At 43.3% G+C, this 19,595-nt stretch overlaps 2 protein-coding genes across 8 annotated transcripts in view; both read left to right on the top strand.

Annotated features, from left to right (window-relative positions):
- The first annotated feature begins 2,639 nt into the window (after window positions 1-2,639).
- Window positions 2,640-3,926, top strand: LOC105014515 (C2 calcium-dependent domain-containing protein 4C). Its single transcript, XM_010876908.3, has one exon. The coding sequence runs from the start codon at window positions 2,640-2,642 to the stop codon at window positions 3,924-3,926; it is 1,287 nt and encodes a 428-aa protein (XP_010875210.3).
- Window positions 3,927-6,038: 2,112 nt separating this feature from the next.
- Window positions 6,039-19,595, top strand: part of vps13a (vacuolar protein sorting 13 homolog A) — a 39,151-nt gene continuing 25,594 nt past the window's right edge. For 5 of the 7 annotated variants that reach the window (XM_034296239.1, XM_034296236.1, XM_034296238.1 and 2 more), the window contains exons 1-27: window positions 6,039-6,276; window positions 7,046-7,089; window positions 7,204-7,246; window positions 7,384-7,479; window positions 7,587-7,688; window positions 8,291-8,400; window positions 8,501-8,560; window positions 8,747-8,806; window positions 8,917-8,997; window positions 9,102-9,159; window positions 9,341-9,468; window positions 9,939-10,045; window positions 10,239-10,410; window positions 10,803-10,865; window positions 11,126-11,261; window positions 11,556-11,615; window positions 16,087-16,181; window positions 16,289-16,431; window positions 16,829-17,027; window positions 17,302-17,416; window positions 17,846-17,982; window positions 18,218-18,350; window positions 18,450-18,567; window positions 18,689-18,830; window positions 18,905-18,989; window positions 19,126-19,304; window positions 19,412-19,568. In XM_034296239.1, the coding sequence (XP_034152130.1) occupies window positions 6,177-6,276; window positions 7,046-7,089; window positions 7,204-7,246; window positions 7,384-7,479; window positions 7,587-7,688; window positions 8,291-8,400; window positions 8,501-8,560; window positions 8,747-8,806; window positions 8,917-8,997; window positions 9,102-9,159; window positions 9,341-9,468; window positions 9,939-10,045; window positions 10,239-10,410; window positions 10,803-10,865; window positions 11,126-11,261; window positions 11,556-11,615; window positions 16,087-16,181; window positions 16,289-16,431; window positions 16,829-17,027; window positions 17,302-17,416; window positions 17,846-17,982; window positions 18,218-18,350; window positions 18,450-18,567; window positions 18,689-18,830; window positions 18,905-18,989; window positions 19,126-19,304; window positions 19,412-19,568 (2,923 nt within the window). In that variant the 5' untranslated portion in view covers window positions 6,039-6,176. The remainder of the gene's footprint in view (window positions 6,277-7,045; window positions 7,090-7,203; window positions 7,247-7,383; window positions 7,480-7,586; window positions 7,689-8,290; window positions 8,401-8,500; window positions 8,561-8,746; window positions 8,807-8,916; window positions 8,998-9,101; window positions 9,160-9,340; window positions 9,469-9,938; window positions 10,046-10,238; window positions 10,411-10,802; window positions 10,866-11,125; window positions 11,262-11,555; window positions 11,616-16,086; window positions 16,182-16,288; window positions 16,432-16,828; window positions 17,028-17,301; window positions 17,417-17,845; window positions 17,983-18,217; window positions 18,351-18,449; window positions 18,568-18,688; window positions 18,831-18,904; window positions 18,990-19,125; window positions 19,305-19,411; window positions 19,569-19,595) is intronic. The other 2 variants (XM_029124454.2, XM_029124451.2) reach the window with 1 other exon arrangement.

Here is a 19,595-nt window from a genome sequence, read left to right as displayed (position 1 = left end):
GCATATTCATCAGCTCACTTTGAGCGTGAGGGGACACGGGCATGTTTCGCCTCCCAATCACTTAATTACTGTTGTTTTTAATTAGACAAACAAGGGGAACTTGATTAATCACATTGTGTCCATGTGTGTCAAGGCATGTTTCTTCTGTAACTGCACAAACGTTTGTGTCATTATTATCAACTGTCAGACAATTTTTACTCACTGTGGTTTTTTTCATAATAAAGCCATTACAACATATTGCCGGGCTGTGCTGGACCCAGTAATGCACAGAAAGAACTGTAACATACTCCAAATCAAAATCTGCCACGTATGAAGAACATCATGCCTCATCTTAATATCATGCCGATCACATTGTTCAAGTGGACCTTTCGATTACACTCAGTCTGCTTGCACCCTCTATTGGTCATCAGGCTTGATGTTTTCAGGTACCCAAAAGAAACATTGTTCCAACTCCCAAATGAAACAGGGATCCAGCCACCCAAATTAGATCTAATTGTAAAGAGTGATTATGCATTGGATAGCGATGTAATCTCTCACACACCATCAATTTCCACGTTGAAAACTACTGTTCAATAAGCCCTGAATAGACATCTCCACTGCACCAAACACAAGTGAATCTCTAGTAATCAACTTTACATATTCATCATGAACATTTCATTGACATTTCACTTGCCATTTCCAGCAAGTGTGGGTAACCAATATACATATGTGGAGTCAGTTTCAAAGTTGTCACAAACAAATGACAGGATCAGAAGTTGGTTTATCAAAACCTAGTAGATAATTGAGCAGATTGGTTGCCAATCAAACCCAGTTAGGCAGGTTTGGAGATTAGCAAATCAGGTTAAATATTATCAGCCAGCCTATATGTGACTAGGTGTCACTATTCTAACATCCTGCAATGGTCCAGGGCTGCCTCTCTTCCTTTACAGAACGCTGCAGTATGTAGGATAGCTACTGGGGTGGGAGGGGTGTGGCAGAGGGGCGTAGAGTCAGCAGAAGGGAGGCAGAGGGGCATGGGGTCAGCAGAGGGGTGGCAGAGGGGCATAGGGTCAGCAGAGGGAGGCAGAGGGGCATGGGGTCAGCAGAGGGGTGGCAGAGGGGCATAGGGTCAGCAGAGGGAGGCAGAGGGGCAGAGAGTCAGCAGAGTGGTGGCAGAGGGGCATGGGGTCAGCAGAGGGGTGGCAGAGGGGCGTAGGGTCAGCAGAGGGGTGGCAGAGGGGCGTAGGGTCAGCAGAGGGGTGGCAGAGGGGCGTAGGGTCAGCAGAGGGGTGGCAGAGGGGCGTAGGGTCAGCAGAGGGGTGGCAGAGGGGCGTAGGGTCAGCAGAGGGTTGGTGGGAGGCAGAGGTTTAAAGGTCAGTCTTTGAGGTGGTGTGGATGTGTAGGCCAGGTGAGCTGCTGTCTTTTGAAGGTCTTTGATGCCAACAACAGTGACGTTAATGCTATTTTTAGAGAGCATAGGATCGAAATACCCAGCTAGCACATTTCTATCCTTGGAAGTTTTTGGAACATTTGTTTTTGTTTTCACGTTGGTTGTGGGAACGAAACAATGCATTTCCTAATTTCATTTTTTTGTACCTTCCAACAATGATCTGATTTTGCAAAAGTATGTTTTTTCATAACTAGAAAGTTGCTAGAAATACAGTAAAAACTATTCAATTAAATGTTACCTGAGATACAAAGACAATGTTACCATAAATGCTGGGAATGCTGAGTATGTTTCAAAGCTAGATAAATATTCTGCAACATCCTGAGAATTGGTCAACTCAATTAAAAGAGTAGAATAGGATAACCCAATTCAAAGAGTAGAATAGGACAACCCCATTTAAAGAGCAAAATAGGACAACCCCATTCAAAGAGTAGAATAGGACAACCCTATTAAAAGAGTAGAATAGGACAACCCCATTCAAAGAGTAGAATAGGACCACCCTGCTATCAAAGAAAAGATTCTCAGAATGTAATGTTCTAGCATTTGATTGCCTTGGCCAAATCAAGCCTGTGGCTGTGGTCAGACCCTGCAGACTGCCTGTCCCCTTGAAGAATGACATCACTACCACAGAAGTCTATTGGACCTCTAGAATCGTTTCATGTGTTTGTTTTTTTGCTGGAACACAATGAATGAAACAGTGTGTGTGTGTGTTTGTGTGTGTGTGTTCGTGTGAATCCCTTTCCGGCCATGGGAGCAGCAGACCACTATAAAGGACAGTGTATTTAGCTGTTAAAAACGCTTCTCCCCTGCATGCGTGTCACTCTCACAAACACTCTCATTCCTGACACACCACAGAATCCAGAAGACCTAACACAGTGGGACAGAAGTGATCACTGTGTGGAATACACAGGTAAGTAAACATTAATTGTACTGCACTGTAAACTATAGTTTGTATGTTACGCCTGATGATGTTAGTATAGCATGGCTCGTGATCTCCTGGGTCCCTTTCATCTTGCATTGAAACGTGTGTTATTATGGATATACAACACTATAGATACCTATATACATGATTTTATCTTGAGTCAATATACTACATCACGTATTTCATGACAATAAGTGTTCATGACGATAATTCTCTGTCTCCTACTTTGTTTAAACCGGGATAACTAACAAGGACTGCTTGGATAGGAGTGAACACCTGCTCACCAACTGAATGTGGTTCCTGGGTAAGATCCGAGAGAGCATGGATAGCATTCCCCTGGAGATTGGACACTATGCAGAAAAGAGAAAGGCGGAGGATCTTTCAGCCAAGGCAAGTCTCTCAAACAAGTTGCATGGTAACATTCTGACTCCGGACAAAATCCCTGAGTTTTGCCTGCCCCCTCGGCTGTACAGGAGAACAGTGGCCCCAGAGAGAGCTGCAGCAAAACCAGGTGCTTTGAGTCAGAGGTTCACCAGTCGAGACTGTGGTGCTAGTGCTCTCTCAAGTGCTCTACATGAACAGGTTGATCAAATGAAGTTGACCAAAGTCAGTGTGTTGGCCCAGAGGGCTCAGAAGCCACTGCCATTCTCTGCAGAAGGCTACGGTTTGGCTGGGATGTATGAGAGTCCCAACACACGGAGGAAAGAGTCGTTGTTTCACTGCAGGAGCGTTGTTTACACACTGGACAGGAGCTTCCTCAAGCACTCAACAACCATGGCCCTGGAGGAAAACCAGTGGAAAACCACCCAGACAGGTGTTGGACCCAGGCTCACTTCCAAGGGCCCGTCAGAGGCAGGCAGCGCCGAAAGCGACACCCCCTCCTCAAATGACTCCTCCCCACTGGGCTCTCCCCTATTCAGCCGCTGTCGCCCTGGCTTCTCGCTTTCTATCATCACCGCTTTGGAGGCTGGTTCTCCCGGTCTGCGGTCTGCTTCCGCCTCTAGGTGCCCTCTGGGAGCGGAAGGAGCCTGCCCCTGCTGTGTGGTTGACCCCAGGAGAAGAAGGGGAGCACTCTCACCCGTTTCCTCCTCCTGCATCGAGCCCTGCTCCAGTAACCCTACGGAGGTCAGCTCACTGTCGCCCCCTGTCCTGTTCCCGCTGGATGTGCTCCACTGCCAGAAGCGTCTGCAGAGAGAGCATGTCCTTCCATTGCCGGGGGGCAGCGGGAGGGTCCGCTTCTCGGCTGAGTACACCTCGTCGGCCCCTCTTCTCTCCACAGTGCGAGTGCGGGTGGTGTCCGTAGAGGGTCTAATGGACAGAGGGGACCCAGGGGCCCTTCACTGCAGCCTTAGCTTGAGCCTGAGTCCGGGAAAGCTCCAGAAACAAAACAGCGCCACCATCAAGAACTGCAGGAACCCCATGTTTAATGAGGACTTCTTTTTCACTGAACTGAGTCGGGACAGCCTTGATGTCCTGCGGCTCCGGCTGAAAGTGTCGGACAAGCCCTCCGCTCTCAGACGCGGCTTGGTGCTCGGGGTCGTCCTAACTGAACCCCTGGCCCACCTACTGCACCTGTAACTTTTTTTTATTTTAATTTTTTTGCGGGGGAAATTTCATTTGAACTTAGCGAAGTCAACCTCTAGCTGTTTCCCAGATGTATCTCTAGCTACCAGTCCAGTGGGTCATCTCTAGGTCTCCAACCATTTATAGTTTTAACTGTTTGTTTTTCTGTTATGATTTTGTCGTGTGAATAGAGCAGTTTCCCAATCTTGGTCCTGGGGACCCCAAGGGGTGCAGGTTCTAGTTTTTGCCCTAGTACTCACACCACTGATTCAAACTGAAGACTTGATTACGTCAATCAAGTGTGTTAGTGGCAGGGCAACATTTAACTAAGGTGTGTGTGTGAGGGCAAAGACAAAAATGTGCACCCTTTGGGTTCCCCAAGACCAGGATTGGGAAACACTGAACCAGAGAGACCTATGTGAATCCTTAGGCACTAGAAGGCCAGGCATAGTAACACATTTGGATTCACCATGTCATTTTGTCACCAAACTCGTGTAAGGAAAATTAGTGACCTGCTGTGATCTACAACATTTTGTTAAACATAGTATGTTAGACTCTGTGGTTCACTGCACCTTCAGGAAACTGTTCGCTTCAGGCTTCACATTTCACATTTTTACAATTTGTATGTTGTATGTGCATTAAAACCAAAAAAATCTTGTTGGAAAGTGTTTAGGGTTTGAGAGTCATTGGAAAGGCAGGCAGAGGACTGGACTTACCCTGTACTCTGTAAACCACTTGGATAAGAAATAAAGATATGAACATATGTTGTCATTATACTGTAACTGTGTCATCCATTGAAAGCACTATAAGGCTGTCTCCAACAAGGGATGTAAACAAACCCATGCACATGCAAACCAATGGCATCAATATGAGAAGACAGCCTCACGCTCCAACTTTGTTTCGGGAGAATCCCTATTCCGATTGTTTGTGGCTAATACGTGAAGTTTGTGTCGCTATACACTCCAACCTCCATTTCTCATTTCATGACACCCATCTGCCATTTAAAATGAGAGTAAACATGATTGAGGGTATAGGCCGAGACTTATTAAACCCTCCAGTGTCCCACTCCAGAAATGTCTTTAACGATGCAATCACCATAAGCAAACTGGAATTCCATAGGGCAACATATTATTTTTGAATGTGCAAAATTTCTAACTGTATAAATTTTTTCATGTCTGATTATGATGTCATAATTAGCAGCTACTTATTTGTATAACACTTCAAATTGCATGCATCAATCCTGTGATTTTACAAAATATAAATCTCAGTAGCAGTTAAACATGCATTTGATTTCATTTAATAAAACGTTTTAACCTTAACCAACAAGATTAAATTGAAGAACACATGGATTTGTCAGAATTATACAAAAAAAAAAATGCTTTTGTTGGCCGGCAGGAACAGGCAGCTAGCTTAACTCATCTTCATGTCCAGCATCCCAAACTGGGTGGGCTCCAGGCATAAGCAACATAAGCAGTCCCTTAGGGCCCCCGACTTCTAGGGAGCCCCCATTGATAAGGGGCCCCAACTGAAATGTAGCTGAGTCCCAAAGCAGAGGGAGCAAAAACGAGCAGGCCTCATTCAAATAAAAAATGTGACTCAAAGTTTATGGGTTTATTAAACCCCTACCCACTCACTGGAAGTCACCCTAAGAGGTATTCCTCTAGCGAAAAGCCAGGCCTTATTTAAGGCTTAACAATACACAGACCTTCTAAAATATATCTAAAAGCGATTCTAAAATTCCGCATGGGAAAAATGAATGGTGAAATGCGAAAAGAACCAGTATCATATTTTGCCGCTAGGTTTTATGGGATTATGACACCTCGGACATTTCAGTGTATTTTCTTTTAAATCTAGACTTTTTCGCTGTAGAATCTGACTTTGTGGCTATATAATATCTAGTTTACAGTTGTATGTTTTTATACAAAAAATATAAAATTATATGTTACAGTATATAAAATACACAACTTTGTAACCCAGGAGTATATATATTTAAAAAATAATTTAGGGTTCGTTTTGCTTTACCCTTTTTTACATTAATATCTACTGAAGACCCCCAGTAACATTCTGACATCTGACGCAATTGAGTAGACCGCCCACGTGACGGAGCGATTGTGGATATTTCAGGAAACAGGACCAGGCAGCTAGCTTAGCTCAGCTCATTGGCTTAGCCGCATGTAAGCCATTCTGTGTTCACAGCGGTCATAACTAAAGCGAAACAGAATGTAAATGTAAACATGGTAACCGAGAGGTGAACGACACAGAAAAATGGTATTCGAAAGCGTGGTGGTGGATGTCCTTAACAGGTTTTTAGGGGACTACGTTGTGAACCTTGACAGCTCACAACTCAAGCTCGGGATTTGGGGAGGTAGCTAACGTTATTATTTTGACATATGATTAGCTTGCTTACTTATTAATGTATGCAGCTAGCTATTAACATTACCTGCAACTGATCGGGGGCATGATCACTACTGTTCCCAATTTTTATCAGACAACTCTGCCCTACGTTAGCTTGTTTGTTAGCTAGTGTAAGTTAGCCTGAATCTGTCTGTCAGTCTGCGCCGTAACTTGCCATTTTCTCATATTTGATTGCAAGCACTGCCCTGCCCAAAATGCCAAACATTGTTTGGATGCAGTCCAAATACTTACGTACAATTACAGTTAGCTAGCTGAGCTTAGGTGCTATAATCGTGATTACATTAACACACTACGCTACGGGGGCTTCAGGATTAATAAATCCGTGCCTTCTTGTTTCCTTATTGCATATCTAGGCTACAATACAACTGCTAAGAAAACATAACTAGCTAGCTCAATAGCGGGATAACTTTGACAGTTGCACTGCTTGATTGGTCTGACTGCCCTCTTCTTCTGGTGAACCCCGCTCCACTACAGTGTCCTTTGCTTTGTAACATGTTTCATTTACAGTTGAATTGCTTACTTTTAAATCTAGTACACTAACAATTTGTTGCCGCATGTTTAGTAAGTTAGTCGTTCCTGGTGGTGGACACATTTTGTAAATGTACACTGATATGAGGCAACAGAATTTATCAGCTAAGGACATCTCCAAGGTTGCTTATTTCTATGGTTCTGGTGCTATGCGTTTATACATATTTATAATCGCGAAATGTTTTTTTTAGGTGATGCTGTACTCAAAAATCTTGAAATAAAGGAAAATGCCTTGGTAGGTTTTGCATGAATGTCCTTAAAAATATAATTATCGATTCTGAACTGTCAGTTATGTTATTACATTAAAATGTTATATTCCTTCTGCTAAATGTTTTTGCTTTTGTTTTAGTCTCAGTTGGACATTCCATTTAAAGTAAGAGCTGGACATATAGGTAAGATGAAACAGGACCCATCACAACACATTCAGCTATTACCATACCATAGTATTCCTGTTATGGTCCCCCTCAATCTCATTCTTTCTTTAATCTCGTTCCTCTCTACTGTGTCTTTGTGGGTGTGGTTCTGTCAGGACGCTTGCAGCTCAAGATTCCATGGAAGAATTTGTACACTCAGTCAGTGGAGGCCACACTGGATGGAGTCTACCTGCTCATAGTGCCCACAGCCAGTAAGAACCTGACTGTATCACTGCTACGCAGGTCTGTGGAGGGCGTGTTTGTGGCTTGTGTCTTTGCATTTTCTAATGAGTAGCCTGTGTGTATGTGTGCATTTTAGGTATAAAGTATGATGCAGAGAAGGAAGAGAAACAGCTTCAGGAGGCACGTCAGAGGGAGCTGCAGAGGATTGAAGAGACAAAACAGAAAGCAGCAGAACAAGGTCCTTCATTTGGTTACATTATACATAGTCTTTGGAAATAATGGAAAGCTTGAAACTCTCTTGAACTTTCTTGTTTCCTACAAAAGAAGTATTTACACCTAGCATTTTTTTAGTTTAGGGTGTCTAATCAAAAACTATTTTTGACTCAAGTGTTTTATAATATATTTATTGTGTAGTAAAGAACTCCCAAATTATAAAAAATCTATCAAAGGAGGTTAGAGAAAAGTGCACCAAAATCATTTAAATTGCATTCCAACAGTACTAAGAAGTCTAGTGTCTATATTCGAACAGACTTGAAAATAAAACTTGTTTTAAATTAATCCTAGCCATCTTAATAATTTTCTGCAAATAAATATATTATAGTCTATTGATATAATGTTAAATTGGAATTCCATTCAGCACAGTTGTCAGTGTAAGATGTATTTTATAACCAAAGAATGTTACATTTAATAACCCAAGTGTGCTGGACAGCCTGTAAAGTATATATTAGTATACATTACTTAGTTTTGCAGGGAAACCCTTGGTGGGACTGCTTTGGGCTAAAACACCATCTTGGAATCGTGGCTATGCATACTATTATATCTTGTTCAATGTTGCCACAGAAAACCCTGCACTTGAGAAGCAGGACACCTTTGTGGAGAAGCTGGTAACTCAGGTAATCAAGAACCTCCAAGTGAAGATCTCCAACATCCATGTCCGCTATGAGGATGATGTGAGTTTTCATACAGTTATGACTGTGTTCTTAGAACATTTAAACATTCCCGTTTTATTTCACTATTGCATTACTTCTTTTCTATTCCCATTATTTTCAGGTCACCAATCCCAATTGCCCATTGTCATTTGGAGTGTCATTGCAGAATCTCAGCCTTCAGGTAAAGTGTGTTTGACCCTTCTTTTCTGGAAAACTGTTGTTCATTGTGGATGGTGTGCATACTATATTTGATCGGTTAAAGACGCATACAGTGGTTTTGTTGTGGTCAGAATTACTGTCTATTTCTGGTCTGACCTTGAAAGGTTATCACACACCTTCTCAACCCCAAAACTGTGTGTCCCCACAGACCGCTGATGAGAACTGGAAGCCTTGTCTGTTAGATGAGAAAGCCAAACTGTTTTTCAAGGTATAGTAAATACAGTGTTGCTTACTCTGGAGTTTTATGTACATTATGATACTGGTATACTATCAACAGCTGTTTAAGATGCTTTCTGTTGTGCAATTTCTTCCCCTCAGCTTGTCCAGTTGGACAATCTCTTTGCCTACTGGAACGTGAACTCAACGCTGTACTCCAATCACATGCCAGACGAGGCCTTGGTGAGGCATTGGGTCATGATTTCGTGCTATTGCAGGGAGACAAGTCAGTGAGAATTATGTTGTTATTGATTTCTAACAGAGTCCCTTCCTGTCTCTTTCCACAGCTATGCCTTCAGAAAAGCATGGATATCTACAGTTCCACCCCTGTGAACCATGATTTCAGTAAGTTGGTTCCCCAGTGCCTTGATGTTCATGTTACAACCAACCTGATTTACTGAATCCAACCTCACAGAGTTATTTGAGTGGTAATGTTTATTGAATGATTTGTCATTACTTCAGCCCACTTTTTTTAGCTTCATATTATGTCAATATTCAGCATATTTTCTTGTTTGATGGTTGACAGTTTTTCGTCCGATAACGGCCAATGCAAAGCTGCGCATGAACCCTCGGTCAGATGTGAACTTCTCGTCTCCCAAGGTGGACTTAGTGGTCAACCTAAGAGAGGTGGCTGTGGAGCTCAACAGACCACAGGTGAGAGAGGAAGACAGAATGAGAAACATTTGTGAAAAGGAAAACAATAACCTGTTGGGTGGATGGAGAACCACTTTCATGCAATTTGAATTGCTGCTTTTTTGCTTTGTGTAACACCCACTGCAATTAATCCGCTTCATGGTTGCAATCAGTTTTGCATGATTTTTGTCATCATGATTCGTTCGGAGCTACAGCCTAGTTGTCATTTTACCATATATTTTAGTGCAGCAGGAACCATTATCAATGTAGATACTTGCCATTTAAATCTTCGTGTTTAATTTCTCAGTTAGTCCACCCCAGCATTGTGGGATGCAGCACTGAATCCAAGGGGTTTTTCATGTAAAATTCTAAAATCTCACATGTGAAGGGCCAAGGCAAGAGCAACTTGTGTTTATCAAAATGCCAGTGACAACCTGCCTACATCTTCCTCTGTACTGTTCTCTCATCTTTTCTTGCCCCCTTCTCTCCAGTACATCAGCATTCTGGAGCTCCTGGGCTCTGTGGATATGATGTCCCGCAACCTGCCATACAGGAAGTTTCGGCCACAGGTCCATGTTCCCAACAATGCCCACATATGGTTAGCGCTGACGCCTTTCTTTATTTCTAATGAAAGACTTCTTTACAAAATGAGCGATTGAGCTTAAATCATAATTGCGTCATATTGCATGACTCATTAAAAGATTATTCAAATAAGAAAAAATATATTTAATAATTTCATTACCTGGACTGGTGCTGTAGCGACTCTGTGACTATTCTTGTTTGCCATCCAGGTGGCAGTATGTTATTAAGGGCATCATGGAGGTGGACGTGAAGCCGCGCCTGCACATGTGGTCGTGGCAGCACATCCGCCACCACCGACAGACAGTCAAGCTTTACAGGAAGCTCTACAAAGACAAGATCACCAGTAAGAAGCCCACTGAGATGCTGCTCAAGGAACTGGAGGTGTGTTGTGATGTTTGTTTGAAAAATGTGTTCTCCATTACCAGAAAGTTCAACAATGTCTGTTGTGTTTCATAAAGTGTAATCCCAGACCTGGGTTTATGATGTACATTTTCTTGTAATGCTTGGGACCTATGGAATAACTCCCAAAATACAAACCCTGCTCATCTGACTTGCCAGGAAGGCTCGATGAAGTGCTCAAAATATTTAACATATATTATTAAAAACAAAATACAGTTTGAACCCAGGTGTGGTGGAGATGGACAATTGACTTGTTCCGCCCACATTCAGAGTTGCAACCCCAGTACTTTTGTCTATTCTGTTGCGCTGGGTGATGGACGTTAGTGATTGTCTTAATGGACTAATCGATTACTCCTTTCTCTCCATGTGCCAAGGAGGTTGAGCGGTCTCTGGATATTTTTAACATCACGCTGGCCAGACAGCAAGCGGAGATGGAGGTACGCCAGCAGTTTGAGCTGTTCAATTATCACAAGTGATCTCTCCTCTCTACATACTGTACCGCGTTATAGCATTTCTGCCTGACCTTTAGCAGGAAAGCATGACTGCGGTCCTTCTGCTCAGTCACTCACTGCCGTTGCGTAACCACTAGTGCCACACGTGGTCAGTCGGTCGCGCCCTGGCTAGCAGCGGTTCCAGCTCGTGGTTGTGGCTGAGGTCTTGTGTGTAGATTGTGACCTCTCTTGGTTTGGCGTTCCAGGCAAGCAAGGCAGGGCTGCGTATCTTCCGGCCAGGGGTGAAAGTGGAGGAGGAGGAATCTCAGGGCTGGTTGGGCTGGATGTGGTCCGGCTGGTCCGGGGATAGTGACACCAAGGCCAAGGAGACCAAGACTGGAGGTGAGAGCGCCTGGTTTTGCCAATCACCATGCATTTGATGCAAAACCAATTTTATAATATTTATATTGAAGGAAACAGTATTTTTATTGATACTGACTAATGTTACCAGAAAAATAGATAATTTTATTAGTGTTCTGCCACAACGGCAAGCGAGTAGGTCCTAGCTAGTTAAATAGTTAAACTTTGCAATATAAGCTTGATAATGGCAAACCAAAGCCATTGAAAAGAAGTCCTACTGCTATTGTGATGGAGAATTCCTTTAAATCCCCTGGCCATGTTGTTCCTCGGGCCTAGACCTTCATCGTCCATTATCCAGGAGGCTGTCGCTCCTTCCCGGGGAATCCTCTGACGCAGGTGAAGCACGGTTGGAGTTGGGACTGCTTCGGCATATGTATACTAAACCTAATGAACGTTTCATTTCATTTTGAGACATTGCCAGGACATCAAACTTGTTACTTTGCACCAAAAGGGCTCTCCCCAAAGAATGTAAGAGTGGCACTGAAACACCATGTAGACATTTCTTTTGGTCATCAAGTGAATATTTTAGTGCAGCCCCTTTCCCTTCTGAAAGACATTTGAAAGGGCTCCAGACTGGGACCAAATTGCCCTGTTGTGTAACATTTTCACAGGGATTTTAAGGTTTACATTTGAACACCAGATATCAGCTTTTATTTCACAATCAGCATTTCAAGCCTTTCTATTTATTCAATGGAAAACTGTATCAATGTATTTTTTTCACTAGTCATGAGCACTGGGCCGGTAAACTAAACAAATCCTGAGCCGACAGGTGAAAATCCTTGTTGTTCTTTCCCTGAGCAAGACCGTTAACTCTCATTGCTCCCAGTTCAGTGATATAAAAACAAATGTTTTCTTTGCATCATTTCCTAGTAAAATAGCTATAAAATCGCTTGTTTTTTCGGTTTTGTTAAGGGGTAAAGAGCAGTCCAGCATCGCTAATAACACAATCTAATTCGCAGAGCCAGGCAGACCTGTGTACAATTTAATGTGTGGAAATGAATTAAGCCATTTCATCTTGTCTGACTCACAGGCAAGGTGCCCATTCTGATCCCCTATACCTTGTGACCTTTTGGCTTCAGTGATGAGAAGAGATTATCTTCATTATAGTAATTGTGCCTCTCTTGCTGGAAGAAGGATTGCAGTAACAATAAGTTGGGGATCTATAATTCTTCTGAAATGCTTTTGGAGGCCCTCTGGAATGGCTCTAATGATTGATAGCCATTTGTTTCAAAATGCTTCTAGCCTGTTTTGCATTCAGCTAAAAGATCAACGGCAGCAGCCACCCTATGCGGGCATTGGTTTCTGACGGAAGGATGTTTCACTTCTTTGATGAGCTATCCAACTTGTTGTTCGGGGCAACATCATTGACTCTAAAAGGGACAATTATGGTCTTTGTGTAATTGGCAGCTTTATACACTGTTTAACGTACAGTAGGTTTGGACACCGCTTCGGTGTAAGCTATTAATTAGTTTATCAATGCCTTGAATGTGGGTTTCTCGACCATGGAGAAAGATCAGCTGTGAGAGATGTCTGCCTCCTCCCACTGGTGTCATGTGAGATATCTTTGGTTGCATGCTGCGGTCAGTTAATTGTAGATCATTGTATTTCTGTTTCTTCAAACAGAAATATTCTATCCATGTATGTAAAATCTCAACCCATACATTATTCTCTCTACACTTCACATATTGTATACTGCAAACACACACGCGCACTAGTGTTAGACCGATGTAGTTTTTTAAGGCCGATACCGATATTTTGGGATTCAAGTGGCTGATAACCAAGTCTGTAGTCAGTAATGACTCTAGACTTGCTGATGCAGAGATCTCATTATGTGCCATGCCTGTTGTGGATATAGATGGGAACGGGATGGTACTAGCTAGCTAATAACACCTGTCTACAAATTAGTTATTCTCTAGATAATAACAAAGGCTAAAACCAATTGATTTACTAATTGCTAATACTATTTGCTAATTTAGCCAGCTAGCTAAAGTTACTGTTGGGTAAAAAAAACTATTGTTTATGATTTCCAAACTTTGGTTCAAGTTAACTAACACATGTAAATTATACTTAGTTATCCTTTGTTATAACTTTGCTATTGTGCCAACCAGTTTTCTTGGTCTAACGCTATCTAACATGACCAGATAACATGGGTTGCTTCAATAAGCTAAACAACAGATTGCCTTAAATAATAACAAAAAATAGATGCCTACGTGGCACATTATTGTCAGAGCTGGTGAATTCAGTCTTTATTTATTTTACAGCAGTAGTTTGATTTGCGTCACAGTTTAATATCCAAAGACTCAAATAGGAAAATACGTGACCTTGCTTGATTGTTCTTAGGACCACTGAAAAATGAAAGGATCACACTGCAGTGGTATTTATTTTGATGACCGATGACACCTTCCTGTTAGTGGTGTCTGGATGCTGCTTTAGATCCGATAATGGCTAAATTACTAAAAGGCCAAAATCAGTGCAGATGATTGGCCAGGCCGATAATCGGTCAAACACTAGCACGCAAGCACATTGTTAGCATTCCTGAATAACTTGCATGGCTAGCTGAAGTTAACTAGCCACAACCTCTCAGCGTAAACGCCTAGTTTTCATCTTTTGGTGGTGGTGGATCTAGCTAGATAACTAATGTTAGTACACTAGACAACTTAGCCAACACCAACAATAACTAGGTACATACTATATACATTACAAGAGGCATCATCTTGTAATGTAACTTAATCCTTCATAGGTCGTTACCCTACGTTCCCTCACGTCTTTGGTAAGCAAAGCATGCAATGTATGATTAGTCACTTCTCCGGCACTTGAAAAAGGAGGCATCTTCCCTCTTTGAGATGCAGCCAGGAATTCTCCTAGTCTTTAAACACCAACTTCAACCACATTTTAAATGAGGTTGGCTGATTTTGGCGTAATGTGACATTTGCTTGGTAACTGACTTTTATATGCTTTTGCAACACAAACTTTTCCATAAAAATGAAGCTGCAGTACTTCAAAACGTAATTAAGTTTACGAAAATACTCAAAGAACAAGTAGGCCTACATGGAAAAACCACTCAATTGCAATAACAACAGTGCTTGTCCTTTGTTACTTAATCCTCTGGATGTCATACTAATGTGATTGTCCCAGATCTACGTATCCTGTCTAAAAGCTGGTCTTGGAGAACAAAGTGCAAAGATGCGTCTGTTTCGATAAGGGCAAGTCGCTGCTGAACTTACACTTTCGGCCTTTTATTTAGAACTGTATGATGCCTTCCTAGCTGAATGAAATGAGAAGTGAATGTTTACCAAATGATTGTAAAAAGTACACTTTAACGACCCTCTAACTTGTAATTAGTGAAAAACATGTCTGTCGTAGAAAAACAAATCTCTATGGCCCACCCCAACATTTGCTAATCAGAATTGCCTTATCAATCCTGGTGAGAACACTAAAAGACATGCATGAAAGGAGGGTTACACTGAATTTAGACTAACATAATTTAGCAGCAAATTAGATAAAACAAGGAGGCTTTCAGATCGATAATACAGTGTGCTCATATCCTCCAAGCCCTATGGATCAGGAAACAAAATGGCAGCTCAAATGATCATAGATTTTGATACCACTGTGATTTCTTTTAAGTGATTGCTAATCTTTTGAGTTAAAGATGAACAACTGTCACCTGATCACCCCATGAAGGTTGCCTAACTCCTCCAAAAACTCACCGTCAGCCCTTAAATCACATTTTGCATGGCATAGCCCCTGAGGATATGTGCGAGTTCACTTGCCGAAGCAAGAGAGTGTAATAATCGAAGCTAGCTAACTTGTTGCAGAATTTGCTAACTAGGTACACACCTCACAAGGAATATGACCAAAGTGTTGATTACATTTGAAACTTCCCAGCCACCAGTGGTAGACGCGTGACTAAAGTTTGCATTATATTGTGGGTGAAATCAACCCTGTAAATTGGCCCCTTGAGCTAAATCAACAACTCAATGGGCAGCTTTTGTGAATTGTATGATGGCAATCAGACCGAGTCCTCCTGAACTCAAGAGTAGCCATAGCACATTATTAAATGTTGCAATAGTCTAGTCACTGTAACTGATGTGATAGACAAACAAAACCAGCCAAAACCTACTTGCCAATTCCTGTTTCCTAAGATGTTTTTTCAGGTGTGAGGAGATTCAAAATGTATGTAACTGTGGTTTTAACTTCAATGGTTAACCATAGAGACTCTTCAGTGTTTTGAAGCACTTTTAAGCGCAAAGTTGTCAAAATGTATCTGTGCATACTAAATGCCTGTAGTGAAAAAGTGGGAAACGTGAGCCGTATGCTAAGATCACCTTGCCTCTTTTGTCGCATTGCATGTGATGCAAAGCTCACCGTGCCATTTATTCTGCTTGTTTATTATGTCATGAGCATGTTGATGCATGTTGCATCCTTACTGTGTATTCAAACCCGGTGGATTAGTGAAGAACATTGCTTTTATGTTGGGCTGGATACAACATGGGTTTAGATTAGGCATCGTCCCTCTCCTGCCCACCCTATGAATTAGGAAGTAGCCTTTTGAATCATGCTGACGACAATATGCTCCTGACGGCGAGGATGGTGTTTTGACCACAGGTCTGTGTGCTGGATGACTACAGCTTGAGTTTGACTGTGCACATGGAGCCGTGTTTTGCACTCTATTTTCTGTTGTCAAGTTTTAGCTTGATGATGCGTTGCTCCCAAAAATTTTTATGTTGTTTCCAGTTATGTTGTGAAGCAAATAATTCTACATGGCATGAACCATGATTGTAAAAAAAGTTCCTGTTCTAATCCTTAGCTTTTAACGAGCTTATGACCTCTGCCGAGAAGGCCAAACTCTACACCGCCATTGGCTACAGTGAAACAGCCGTCAATCACAACCTGCCAAAGAATGTGAGTTGATTCCATTATGTTCCCACGCATACTAGTACCATACCGCTGTCCTTGGCGTTTTTCAAAAAGCATTGGATTAGATTTTTACTCCGATCTTGTTTGTGCAGTTTGAGGATATGAAGATTAATTTCCGCATGGAGAGGATGTCTGTCTCACTGAAAAACAACAGGGACCAGAATGAAATAATAAAACTCACAGTTGAAGACCTGAAAGCTATGCTTACCCAGAGGCCTGGAGCACAAGCCATTAAGTAAGTACAGTATGCACTTAGGGGTTGGTTTAGTTGAGAAGGTTAGACATAGAAATGAAATAAGCTGACATGATGCCCAGTTCAATGTACCTGAATGTTGTATATTCTAGGAAATATACATCCATATATCAATGTTTTGCAACTTTGTACAATTCTAAACAGACCATGCTTCTAAACCCATATGTTTCAGTACTTTTGGTCCTGCCCTGCTTGAGTACTTTATTAATGGGAGATGTTATTGTCAAAAGTAAAAAAAAATGGTGCCAAATTCCAAGAGGCAACATTTTTTAAATTCTGCAACACACTCTCTGTTTTTCATGCGCCTCTTCTTCTAGCGCGCTCTTAAACCTCCTGTCTGTCCCTGGTGGTGATGTTGTCTTGTGTTTGTGTCATTCAGACTGTCGACCCAGCTGAGTATGTTTGAGGTAACCGGACTGGCCGACAAGCGGCCAGCGCCCACGCTTTTGTCTTCGAGGAAGACAACTGTGAAGGGGACCCCGCTTCTGGACCTCCTGTTTGAAACAAACCCCCTGGATGAGGGTGCTGACCAGCGTTTCTGTGTCAAGTCCCAGCCTCTGGAGATCATCTATGATGCTGTGAGTCTGTGTGTGTGTGCGCGCTGTCTATATTACTGTAATCCAGCAGTACCTCATTTTCATCAGGGCGATGTGTGTGTCTTTGTGTATTTCTGGGTGGCCTTGTATCATCCTGAATGCCTGGGTCCTTGTATCATCCTGAATGCCTGGGTCCTTGTATCATCCTGAATGCCTGGGTCCTTGTATCATCCTGAATGCCTGGGTCCTTGTATCATCCTGAATGCCTGGGTCCTTGTATCATCCTGAATGCCTGGGTCCTTGTATCATCCTGCAGATTACGGTGAACAGCATGTCTGCGTTCTTCTCGCCGCCTGACGACCTCCAGTTGGACGAGCTGACCAACGCCACTCTCATGAAGCTGGAGCAGTTCAGAGACCGCACCTCCACAGGTCAGGGTCAGGATTAGAGTTGGGGTTAACCCTAACCCTGCCTTCAGGCCTCTCTCGCATGCCTGTCACAAGAAACAGAGCACCGACTGATTTGAGATGGCGCCGATCCAAACAAAGTCATCTAGTCTGTTAATTAGTTTTTTATGGAGACTAATGAAGTAGCCTTATGATTCATCATCCAAGATACAAGCCTCGTTGACCTCAATCTCTCCTCCATGCTTCCTACTTTCCTACTGACCTTGGCCAGAGCCACTAGGCCGATGTGTAAGCTCTAATAATCATCCATACTGACAACAACAGTGTGGCCGTAAGTTATATCTCTCTGTTACCGAGCACCTGTAGCTAGGCGACTGGAATGTGCCAGTGTCTTTTCGAATGGTGAGTATCCTAGGTACTAAAGTATGCCAACCTCTTTATGGTTGTCTGCAGGGCTAATGTACGTGATTGAAACTCAGAAGGTTCTGGATCTGAACATCGACCTCATGGCCTCGTACGTAATTGTTCCCCAAACGGGCTTCTACGACTCCACGCAGAACATCATGCTGTTGGACCTGGGTCACTTCAAGGTCAGTTCCTTCAGTAGTCACAGAGTGCATTGTTTGTGTAGGGAGAGTGGTCCGATCGGAAATTAGATAATGCACATAATGCACGCCGATACGTACAAATGGTATCAACAAGTTCGTCTGACTTTGGGGAAGTAGATAAGAGTCTGGGAGTTTGGCGGCAAGGTCCTTACTATCAGTTTGATGTTCGTCTGTCTAATGAACAGGACCTCATCCAGGTGTGTTTTTGTGTTGTCAGGTGTCCAGTCTGAGCAGAAAGGGTCTGCCCCAGCTCTCTGTGGGGAGCAGTACTATAGAGGACATCATGTCCCGAGCCTACGACCGCTTTGACGTTCAGCTCAGCAGCCTGCAGTTTCTCTACAGCAAACCAGGTAGCCCCACTGAAGTCTAGAAACGCTGTTCTGTATTTTCGCGTTGCGTCGTGAGGTACGCAATGGGTCGTAACCATGCCAGTGGTTGTTGTGTGTTAGACGGGGACTGGAAGAAAAGCCGTAAGCAGAAGAAGTCTGCCCTCCACATCCTGGAGCCCGTCGACGTCAAGGTGGTGTTCAGCAGAGCCATGGTGGTCACAGACTCCCGCATGCCCAAGTAAGAGGGCGGGAAGGAGGGAGGGACGGAGGGGCAGGGGCAGGGGCCGGGGCCTAATTGTCATTTTAGAGTCTTCCACTGAGCAATGGTCAGAAAGTTTGTGTGTGTGTGTGTGTGTCAGGTTTAAGATCTCTGGGGAGCTTCCTCTGCTGTCTCTGAAGATCTCTGATGATAAGGTTCGAGGCATTCTGAAGCTGGTCGACAGCATCCCTCTGCCCGAGAGCAGGCCGTCCCCACGCTCCAACACCCACTCTACACCTAAGGTACTGACTCTTCCCAGCACGTCCATGGTGTGTTGATTTCATGTGTGTAACCTCTGCCTGTGTTTTGGCTGCAGGCTCCAAAGCAGTCATACACCCCTCAGCTAACGCCCAGGAATCCCACCATGGCTGAACTGCGTAACTCCCTCCTCTGGGAATCAAGTGAGACAGGAATGCACGCACAACACATGGAGCTCATTGCTTTATGACCGCACACAACTGTGATGGTGACGATTCGATCGTTTGACATTTGCACTTCATTGTTTTTGTGTGTGTGTGTGTGTGTGTGTTTTCACAGGCTCAGAGGAGGACCTGTTCTACGACGCTCCAAGCTCTCCTATAGGAGACCGTCCGTTCTTCTCAGATGACATGTCCGGCCCTTTGCAGCGCTCTGACTCAGTCAAGAGGAGAGGTCTGGTCATTAAAGACCCCAAGAAGAACATGACCGAGTTCCTTATGATATTTGAGATCAGCGAGGTACTGTGTGTGTATGTTGTGTTTTTTTTTTAAAACTTTTATTGCTAATAGCAATTTGCGTCCTTGAACATTAACAGACTCCCCCCGCCCCCCCCCCGGCTGTTTAGTTGTGTGTTCAGCTGTGCCGTCTGTCTGGAGGTCAGGAGGTCACAGTGTTGCACCTCAGCATTGAGGGGCTGGGCACCGAGTTGAAGCTGCGCACCTTTGACATGACGTCCAATGTCTTCCTAAGAGAGATCTGCCTCGAGTGCCCTGAGTACATGGGTAAGTGAGGGATTTAAAATGAGAGAA

Source organism: Esox lucius, chromosome 13 (assembly GCF_011004845.1).
Source record: "Esox lucius isolate fEsoLuc1 chromosome 13, fEsoLuc1.pri, whole genome shotgun sequence".
Classification (NCBI taxonomy): domain Eukaryota; kingdom Metazoa; phylum Chordata; class Actinopteri; order Esociformes; family Esocidae; genus Esox; species Esox lucius.
Note: the sequence above shows the minus strand (reverse complement) of the source record. Positions and strands in the feature narration are given on the sequence as shown.